We start from the raw sequence: 10791 nt of genomic DNA on the forward strand, positions 1-10791 counted from the left end.
AATAAGAGTTCCAGCAAAACCACCAACTACTTTTCTTCCAACAGGTCATTTTTCACTTGGTCCTTTCTGGGAAAAAGAAAAATGAAAATGAATTTTAAAAATTATTGAACAATACTAACAGGATATTCCCAATGAATAATACTAACAGGATCAGACAATTAGAAGAAGGAATGAATATTCAGTCTCACTGCTGCTGAGAACATAAAAAATGCCAGTCTTCCCACGAGTCCTGAACTTGATCTACTTATCCTTTTTTATCAGCTTTGACCAATGTTTTTTTCTTTCTGCTGTTTACACTATCAAGATTTATGCATTTTGTATAAATAGGGATCTGAAAGAACACAGGAAATATAGGAAGTGATGAAAGGAATAATTTAATGAAAGGGAGTTATGATTATTTGGATGTAAAAGTTACTTTTGAAAGATGAGACACGGCAAGAGCAATACAGAAGAGAAGTGCACTGTAAGAACATGATGTATAAGGACAACAAGAAGAGGTGAAAGCAAATTAGGGGAAATTTCATAGTTCAACAATGACATGCTATTGATGTCACACAGAGGAAAAAGGAGGAAAAAAGGACTAAATTCAGAAATGGAAAGAAGAAAGAATAAAATACAGAAGAGAGCACATTGATATATTTGGGAACATTACCACCTTCTTATTTTATAATTAGTTGTCACAAAGATCAACGTGTTCTACAAAGCTGCACCTACTTTGGCAACACACTAGTGAAAAGTAATTTTGTATTTTCTTCAGGCTCGAAGTACATGATACAAGGATCCTCAAGGGACCCTGGGTGTCAGCAGCAAATAACTTACTGCAGCTTGATATAGGAGCTAACAACTGCAGCCATATAAAACAAGCAAACAAAACCTTACTGGTAAGCTCCTATGGAAAGAACAGCTCAGACAGCTCCTAGAGGCAACATAATATATATGCCTGCCCAGAGTGATTTTATACAAATTTGTTACCATGGACTCTGTGAGATTTTTATTGCAGGTTTTGATTGGTGCCAGCAGCTCTTTACTGTCAGGAGTACTAAAATTCACCTGAAGATACTTAAGTCTAGAAATGTATCTAGGAAAATGGTTATTTCCTTTAACAGTACAGCCAGCAAGTAATTAATTAACAAGACAGAATGGAATATTAATCATACCATTCTGTGTCTCACAAAGGGGGAGAAAATACACTATTCTCGGTGTTGGGTGTTCAATTCTAGTCCTGAACACCTGCCTATTGTGACAAGTATTTTCAAAGGAGTTCCTTTAGACAACTTCCTATTTGACTATTGTGAATCTGCATGTCAGACACCTCCAGACTGAAAAGGCAAGAGACATTTTATTTAAATGGTCAAAACCAGTTTCCAGTTATAGTAGGACAAGAACCAAACCATTAAAAATCTTTGGAAGTTATGTGTGAAAAGTATTTATTGGGGCTAGAAATTACAGCTACTTTCATAACACAACATAATATTCAATGTGTATCACGGGATATAGCAGAAGCCCAAGGAATACCCTGCAGTACTGACACTGCTAGTGCCCAGTGTATTGATGCTTTGCATGCTATTTACTTGGAACTGCTCAGCTGCTAACAACTCTACAGAGAGTAAAAGGCAATAGTCGTGCTCTCTGTAAAGTGGGGTGTTTTAATGTGAAGCAATGGCCATATGTTACAGAGCATTACTGAGATAAAATGACATCTTTTTTGTAGCACAAATTAATACAAACCCCTTCTTACCCTGATAATTGTCAATTGGTAAATAAGCTTTCATCTCAACATTCTCTTCCCTGATCACAACAATTTTACTTCCTCACTTCACTTTCTTTCAACAGAGGTATCAACTCTGGGTTTTCCACAGACAGATGAAGCCTCAGAAGGAATGCAGAATGATGGGGAAGATGCATGCCCAGGAGGTTGCTGTAACATCACCTGACTGTATACTCAGAAAATAAGAGCCAGGTCTGCTATGACATTAGTAATTTTAGTCTCCAAGAAATAAATGCAATAATTTTGTTTATCCTTTTATTCCAGCCTGGTTCCATTTCAGTGGACAATAATGGGAAAAGGAATTTCTTTCTGCTGTAATCACTCACATGGTAAGAATTTCAGGAAGAACCCTTTCACATCCTAGACCTTCTGTGTAACTGGACACATGCAAGTTTGTATGTACTTAGGGCACACCATCTGGGCATTTTTTTTTTTCCAAATGGTCCTACTCAGATCATTGAAAGAGATATTTTATGAGAGTTCGCTTGTGTTAGGTGGGAAAACAGATAGGCTGAAATGTGCAGAGATGTAGTGTGTTTCTGAAATGAAACTACATTACCCAAAAACTACTATTAATTTTGTCTCATGTTGCAATACCCAGACTGATGACATCCATTCTCAAGAAACACTCATCTAATGTCTTTTCCCTTTCTTTTCTCACTCTTTTTCAGGAAAGTCTACTTCATTGGCTTAAAAATTCTTAAGTATTTGAAGGGATGAAATATATTCTGTTTTGACTCCACTACTTTCATCTTGCAGTATTAGCATCGGTTGTAACACTGGACTCTGCATTCTAAATGCATGAATTTTCTTTTGCCATTATGAAAACTGGCCTCTCCTGTCACCAGCCCATGAGAAAGCACGTACAACCTCAGGAAGGTTCAACAAAGAGATTCAGCTACTGATAGCTGGCAAATAGGGCACCCACTAAAAGGATTAAGACTGATGATCACATTGTTTTACTTTTGTGGGTAGTGTCTAATAGCTTACTGAGCTCCAAAGGTGAAAAATGACATTCTAGCGAGAGCAGAAAATTGTGAATCTTTAAGTCAAACAATTAAGTAGCTCTGAATAACAAAACTATAAGGAGTGCCACTGGGTTTCAGACAAGTGTTCTTGGCCAGGCGAGAGAACACAAGATGGAATAGCTGATTTTCTTCTCTCATTAGGAAAATATACCCCAAAAACGTATCACCTGCTAGGATCAAAATGTTTCAAGAATCATTTACTCCATTACCCAAGTGAACTCTCTAGAGGATTAAGCAATAGTTTCCCAGCCTCACATGGGCTAAAGCTAAAAGCTTGGTAAATACTAGTTTTATCTCACAAACCATAATTTTTAATTGCTAGCACACATAGGAAAGGCATAATCCTCTACTGATGATATCATAGTCTACTGCCATGGAAATTACTGCAATATCATAAACACAGGTTTAAGATGACCTCACTTTCATTGGAAAGAGGGAAATTTCACTAGAATGTGAATGACATTGGGACTAAACACATAGATAACCATACAGTGAAAAACTCTCTTACTAGCCAGTTAAACTACAGAAGATGGAGACAACAACTAGACTTGCAGCTGAACAGAAATAAGGTTCTCCTGGCCAAACAGTGTGTTAGCACCTCTGAACCTTTGAACAGAGAGCCCTCTGAACTCCTGTCAGGGTTCCCCTTTGTAAGTTCACCACACCACAGTGGAGTCAAATCCCTGCCCTGACAGGCGTACATTTTAACCACAAGAACATGAACAAAGTACGGCTATGAGAACCCAGCGTAGGATCTCAGAGCAACGTTGTAGCTGGAATGTTTCCTAGAATGAGTAAGTACTTCAGAAGTGGGAGGAAGAGAACTCCACAGTCTCTTGAAGCACACAAAATACCATGAAGTCAGACGCAAATGCTGAAGTACGATCTCAGTGTGGCAAGTGCTAAGCATCTTGGCATCAGCTCAGGAAAAAACATATATTTAACCTTCAGCTCTGAAGTGCTCTAAGAGGCGTCAAACAACTCAAGGATTGAAAGCTGAAATTTGTGTGTAAGCTTTGTTTTGCCATGAGTTAGGAACCTTAAGGACTGTGCCGGACCCCAAGTCGAGAAAAGAAGCTTGAACTGAGAAAAAGGGAGTGGAGAAATGTACAAGGCGATAATGATCTCACTTAAGAAGAACCTTTTATCTTGAAGGATCTCAAAGCAATTTACAAACTTAAGCAGACCAGACACTGCAGCTGGTAGGAAAAGAAGCAGACAGCTGGGAACTCATTCATGGGAAGGAGGAGGTAACAGAGGACCCTCTCGGTGCCGCATCTTCCAAAATACTGCTGCTGGGAGAAGACAGCAGGACCAGAACAGAGCTTTTCCCTGAATTTTGCCATGCAGCCATGCAACAAAATTGCAGAAAGCAAGCAGACAGGCAGAGCTGACAGAAAGAGATGGAAAAAAGCAAGGGGACAACTGGGGACCTGTCACTGTTAGGACTGTAGTTTCTCTGCTTTTTATCTCAATTTCAACTCTTCAGGTAGACTCTTCACACATTCTGCAGTAAAAACTTTGGTCATTCCCATAATTTTTGCCCCTTTCAATACCTTACTCCAATTTTCTTTACTATTCCTATCTTTTTACAAAGCAAACTGCCTTTCTTCCTGTCCTCAAATTGCAAAATGTTTTCCCAATGCACAGTAGGGCAAATAGTGCTGTTCTTGGTGACTTGGGTTCACGTAGTACTGGTTTGACTGTAGTACCACATGGGGTATTTTTTAGCTCAAAAGCACTACTAAATACATACTATTAAAACGTAACAAGATAAATGAGTCTAAAAAACAAGAGGCATATCAGTTATCGCTGAAATGGAGTAGCCTCTGGAAGTAAAAACAGTGCCTGATTACACTACACAGCAGCGTAGGACACAACATGAAGACAACAAATAAAAGGGCAGGGACATTTCAATTAAATAGAATCCAGAAAGCAACACTTTTGTTGTGCTTAACTTAAAAGACACTCTGTGACCACTTTCACATTCATATTTCCTGAGACTTCTAAAACTTCCACATTTCCATTTAGGAAGGGGAGGAAAAAACCCATTTTCATGGATAAGAGCCAAAGACAAGGGCTGAGCAGGTGTTCTAGCACTACCAGCCCTTCTCAGAGAGGGCCCACAGCATCCTCTGTGGCACAAACAACACTTTCTTTCAGAAGATGCCAGCTGAGATCAATGGCGTACTGTCTCTTGCTTGGGGTTCATAACCTTAGTTGCAAATGCAGCCCTTGTAATGAGTTAAAAAAAGTCCCTGATGGGCTTGCCCTAGTTATTTTGTTTTAATTTAAGAAGCACCCAAGCAGACATTTTCCCTCCTTTTTCCCTCTTGAATATTTTGTCATTTTTTGTTAGAGGAACTTTGTTGGAAACTTTTCAAGTCTAGGGTATAACACCAAATACCTTTTAGATGCTAGAATATTAAATTGTGTCACACCCTAAAATAAACCATCACTCAGATTTTGCTGGAGGACGACAATTTTATTTCAATTTGCAGCAATGAAAAGGTTCTTTTGACATGAATGAGCTTGGATCAGGCCGTGTATCACCAGTGTTTGGGCCAGTAGAGATACTCAAAAGCTGTATATGCACAGATGATAATCTTCTTACTGAATGCCATTACTGAAGATTTCATCAACTTGATTTTTATCCCTTTTTTTTTTGGGCCCCCAAGACACAGCTTTCTTCCTGCCACACAAGAGAAGGTAAACAGGAGTTTCTCTAAACATTTAGGTTCTCTAAAATCAGAGCAGAATAACAAAATACTGAGCCTGTACCTCCTGCATTTAAAATGCACCAAAATTTTGCTAGGTCAGAGAAGAAGACAAGGGGGAGACAGCACTGGGTCTGAAATCAAGCCCAGATTTTTCACTATTACATAAATGAAACAATTCACAGATGACACATTCTCTCATGCCTTGATGTCTTTCATTGGATCCAAAGATTAATTTCTTTAACTGGACTAAGCTTGTATTCCTTCACAGCTGTGCTTTCCCATGCTGCTGGCAATGGCAGATTGACTAGAATGAGGAGTGGCTGCTGCAGGGGAAGCATTACAGATAAAAACAAAAACACAAATGAAATGGATTTGAAGGCTTCTAGAACACTTCACTGCTAGGAGAAACTGAAGAGAAAAAAAAAATCAAAACAAGGCAAAACCACTAAAAGTTGGTGACACGCATGAGGAATGGTGGAAACGAGAACATGTGTGAGATCTGGAAACAAAGCAAAGAAGAAAATGAAGTCATATGCAAGATTTCCTCTGATCACTCGAAAGAAACACAAGAAAATTCCTTTTTCACATTCCCACCAAAAAAAAAAATCTGCAATTATTGTTCCAAATACTGCACTTCTGAAAAAGAAAGTACAGGCATAGTTTTGGATCATGGACATTTCCAATGAGTCATTTACTTCAGCACTTCAGCAGACAATAATCACTACTAGAGACTTAAAAGGAAGACACAGACTCTCACTAACAAGATACCTTTGCCATTTGGCCCAAGCAGAGGTTGTGCTCCATTAGCAAAGAGGATTTGATGTGCTTGGGATGTTCATACCAGTGTGCATTTGTCACCACTGTCCACTGCAGATCAGCAACACACTACTCTGTATGGAGCTCAATGCTTTCTCTGCCTTGCCTTTCTGTCTTGCTGAATGCTTACCATCAGTTTAGTACTTGCAGTAATTATTAACGGTGGTTGTTACAGCAGGGGCTGGAAGCAGAACTTTCAGTTCTACTCCCTAAAGGGAGTGAAGAAACATGATGAGAGGAAAGAGGTCCACAGAAAAGTAAGACTTGAAATCCTGAAAATTTTTAAAAATGCAGTTTTCTACTGTTTGGACTGTAGTGTCATTCTCTCCAGTTAAACCGAAAGACTGTTGTTGTTGTGACTATCCAAAGACTGTTTTTCCATCTTACATTTTGTTCTATGCTTCTGCTGTTTTCAATTGCCATGCCAAAGTTTCCCCTGTTTATTCTAATTGTTTTAGTGTGTCTGACTCTCATTGGCTTATATGTTTAGTCTTGTCCTGATTTAATATGAATTAAAATGCCAATGCCACGACCAGTCTGCAAATATGAGTCAGAAGAGAAACTATTTAAATAATATTGTGGATGGTACCCGTCTGGTTTGATATCTAGATCATACAGAATAATGCTGTTTTTGTTTTCTTCTACTATTGCCTGCTATTGCCAATGAAGTGTTGATTGTGATTGTGACCACAAATATGTTTTGCTCCTGGTCCCATTAAACCAAAAGAGTGTGGTTTACTGCATGTATGTACGTGAGGTTGTTTTGATCACATGAAGTTCGCGTTAGAAAACCCGCATTCTGCCACTGCAGCGCTACAGGACAATGAGAAAAGAATTTCTAATGAGAACAGTGTTTTAAAAGCAAACCACTGGGGCCCTTCCTTTTAGAAGAATTTTAAGACACGCTACCCTTTCTTCTGAATTTGATTATTTCTCAAAATTACATCTGAGTATCTGTGTTCAACTAAAGGTCCCTGTCCTTTTCTGTCTTGGTCATTATGTAAGATTCAGCACATTTCGAACTGTACATTTCCATTTCACACAGAGGTTACACTCCTTTAAATCATTAGTTTATTGTACTGAGTAAAACCATTATATGCTAATTTATTTTTTTCATGGTGAATCTGGCTACCATATGTCTAATGGTGGTTTGAAGCTTTTCGGTACCTTGCCTCTACAGACCTGGGAATGTTTAACATTTAAAGTCTGCCACTACCATTTCATGTCTGACCCTGACCTTCTAGCTCTCCAGTCAGAGAGCCAAGGTTGTGTCCTAAAGGGCCAACAGGGTATTTTACCAGTTTGAGTTATAACACAGCATTGTCTAGCTCTGGCAGAATGCCAATCAATACTATTACCTTCTAAGAAAGATAGGCTTTAGTGTGGAGTGATGAGTATGTCCATTAAACACAATGTATACAAAAATGTGACTGGCTTCCTCTGTGTAACTCTCACAAATTTATTCAGGCTCCTCCAAATGGGTGATAGGCATTTAACATGATCACTCTTGTCCATGTCTTTTATAAAGTGAAACATCAGCACAGATGACAAACTCAGAAAACCCCGTTGCTCCTTCATTCCAGCTGAAATGAACCCCAGCTTTAAATCCAGAATATGCAGCGCCCTCTAAATCTCATATACAAAGACAGTCAAGAGTTATGCTCCTGGAATCTAATCTTAAGCCCAATGTGAACATGACAATTTTTATATTTCATAAAGCTTGTTTATAGTTTCCTGTTCTATCTAGGCACAATCAAGCCTACTGCTTAGTCCTTTCCAGTAATTTTACCCAGATTTTCCTAACCCAACATTTAAACAATGTCTGCAAAGGTACCACATGGAAATTTTGGTCAGATTAAACGCTTGCCAGCTAAATTTAAACACACTGTTCTTATTTTATTAAGTGCCTGAAGTTCTGTGCTACTAACAGAAAGAATGAATCTATCCCTTCTTTTTCAACTGAAGCTGATTAGGTTATCACTTATAAAAAGCCCTTTCAATGCTGCCTAAAGCAGAGGCTAATAATGGTGTCAGATATGTACTTGTGATCGCATTTGTACACTTTAAGAAACCCTCTCAGCTGATTGAAAAGTGAAATGGCTTTTCTTCAGCCACTTAATCTCAGTGTAACAGCATCTGTCACTCCAGGCCATGGTGTAATTTCTGGTTACAGCATGGGCAGTTAATATGCCTTCAAATAAATGACTGCATTTCTATCATATCAACATGCAGGAAAAAAAAATTTAAAAAAGAGTAAGAAGTCTTCTTGTTTGTTTAAGTGTCAAGAAAATCCCAAAGCAGCAGTTGTCAGCAGCGCTTAAACTGGCAATTTTATTACTACTTTTCCCCCCACATTTTAGACAGACAGGAAAAGGAATGTCTTGAGGTTAGAGCACCAAGTTTTACATTTCACTGCAACGTCATAAGCATCTGAGAGCTCATTCACACATAACATCAAGATCAGTTCCACAGTTCTTACTCTGACTTACAAGACAACTATTCTCCTTGGAAAGCTGCCAGTATGTTCTGCAAATTACACAGAGCACTAAATCTTTCTGACATAGGTTCTGTGATCATTTAAGGGGCTTCATCATTTCTGCAACACAAGTCTATGCCTAAGCAGTACTCACTCCTCAGCATGTCCCTCTAGTCACATGTTCTGCACTTTCCTGACCCACAGGCTTTGGTATAATTGCCTGTTGATAAAGGACTTTTTTTTTTGTTGTTGTAGAATTCCGAGCAGGACAAGCTGATGCAGTCCAGATACATATACTTTAAATCCTACTTTAACCAAGTCTGCATATAGAGTATGGAGACGTGTTTAAAACTGTAGAAATCAAAGACTGATTTCCAAGTTTACTGGGACTGACAAGGCCAGCCAGTTCAGGTTAGAATTTGTATCATGAATTCTTGCAATTCTGCTTAAATTCTCCTGTTATTTCGTATTGACTACAAAGCCAGGGCTACTGGAACCAAGAGTTTTCATGAACTTCTGCATTTCAATTTTTCAAAGAAGTTCCCAAACCTTACCTATGTACAAAAAAGAAAAAGACAAAAAAAGGCAATGAGACCCAAGTACTTAATTTGAAAAAAATGCTCAGAAAACAAAGATTTCTTTTAAATTAAAATATTATTTTAAAAAACTATTTATATAATTAAAAAATAGCTTTGGGGTCCAGAGCTGCTAAATTTTTGAGGGCTTCCTATATGCACTTCTTGATATGTTTGGATATGAATACTTTGGGAGGCCCTCCATCTCTCCCCCTTTCCCTCAACCTCAATTCCAAGTGTCACACAAGATGTTGTACACAAGTAATCAACTTCCAACCTACTGATTCGTGGAGCTAACATTGGTTTCTTCGCAATATTAACCTTACTTTCTTGCTTTTCAGTGGAGACAAGTGTGCTTTGAACTGAAAACGTGTTACGGTTGACAGGCTTGATTTACTTTCATAAAATCGTTTCAGACTCCTCTGCGGACAGCGAGTAGCAGAGTTCCAGGATTCCCGTGCGGGTGCCTACGGAGCGCTGCATCCCTGGCCGCGGCCAAGGCCGAGCCACCCGGCCCAGCTGCGAGCACAAACCCAAGTCTCTCCTCTCTGCAGACAGACAGCTGATCAAAGCTCCGGCACGCAACACGTCCGAACCTCTCCCCGTTCCCACACTCATATTTCAAAGCACTGCTCGCAGCTGACATCACCCGGGCGCAGCCGCCCCCCATCAGTGCCAGAATCCCAGAATGGATAAGGCTGGAAGCGACCACAGCGGGTCACCCGGCCCAGCCTCCGTGCTCAGCAGGGTCACCCCGGGGCACACGGCGCAGGAGCGCGTCCAGACCGCTCCCGAACGCCTCCGGTGACGGAGAACCAGCACCCTCCGAGCAGCCGTGCCTGCGCTCAGTCCCTTCCCGCAGCCCTTTCCCCCCTTAGCCCGGGGCCGCGCCTGGCGCCGACCCCGCTTCTGCCGTCCTGGCCTGGGGAGAGACGTGACACCGGCTTGGCTCGGCCCGGGGCGCCGGGAGGCGCGGCGTGCCTGCCCCGTTCCCCGGGCACCGTGACGCCCTGCGCTCCCATGACCTCAGGGTCGCTCCGCCCAGTGCGGGCAGAAAGCCCCTACCGGGTACTAACCTGACCAGGTCGGTCATACAGGATCCCACCACCACAACCTCGGCGGCCATGGCGCCCCTTGGACCCTGACCCTGACCCGCCCGGGGCCGCCGCCGCTTCTCGGGTTGCCATGGGCGACGGGCTGCCCGCGGGGCCCTGAGCGCGGCAGGGCTGTCCCTGCCGAACGCCTGCTGCCAGGCCCGCCCGCTCCCCTCCCCTCCCCCCGTGTCCCGCGCCCCACGGCCCGCGCGCCGCACGGGCACTTGCGGCGGACGCCAACACTGGGCCGGTGAAGACCCCTCCGGCCCGGGTGGGAGCGGCGGCGCGGGGGGAGCGGAGGCGCGCACGGCGCG

At 41.5% G+C, this 10791-nt stretch overlaps 2 protein-coding genes across 4 annotated transcripts in view; one reads left to right on the top strand and one right to left on the bottom strand.

Annotated features, from left to right (window-relative positions):
* The window catches only part of RBKS (ribokinase), a 71903-nt gene that overhangs the window by 59759 nt on the left and 1353 nt on the right, over positions 1-10791 (bottom strand). The window contains exon 1 of one of the 3 annotated variants that reach the window (XM_039697668.1): positions 10460-10785. The exons of the other annotated variants lie outside the window; for them this stretch is intronic. Coding sequence (XP_039553602.1) covers positions 10460-10509 — 50 coding nt within the window. The 5' untranslated portion in view covers positions 10510-10785. Of the gene's footprint in view, positions 1-10459; positions 10786-10791 lie in introns of those variants that run through there. 3 annotated transcript variants of the gene reach the window in all.
* The window catches only part of BABAM2 (BRISC and BRCA1 A complex member 2), a 161748-nt gene continuing 161137 nt past the window's right edge, over positions 10181-10791 (top strand). The window contains exon 1 of the mRNA XM_039697666.1: positions 10181-10467. The gene's annotated coding sequence lies outside the window, so the exon portion shown is untranslated. The remainder of the gene's footprint in view (positions 10468-10791) is intronic.

Source organism: Passer montanus, unplaced genomic scaffold (assembly GCF_014805655.1).
Source record: "Passer montanus isolate IOZ18808 unplaced genomic scaffold, ASM1480565v1 scaffold12, whole genome shotgun sequence".
NCBI classification, from domain to species: domain Eukaryota; kingdom Metazoa; phylum Chordata; class Aves; order Passeriformes; family Passeridae; genus Passer; species Passer montanus.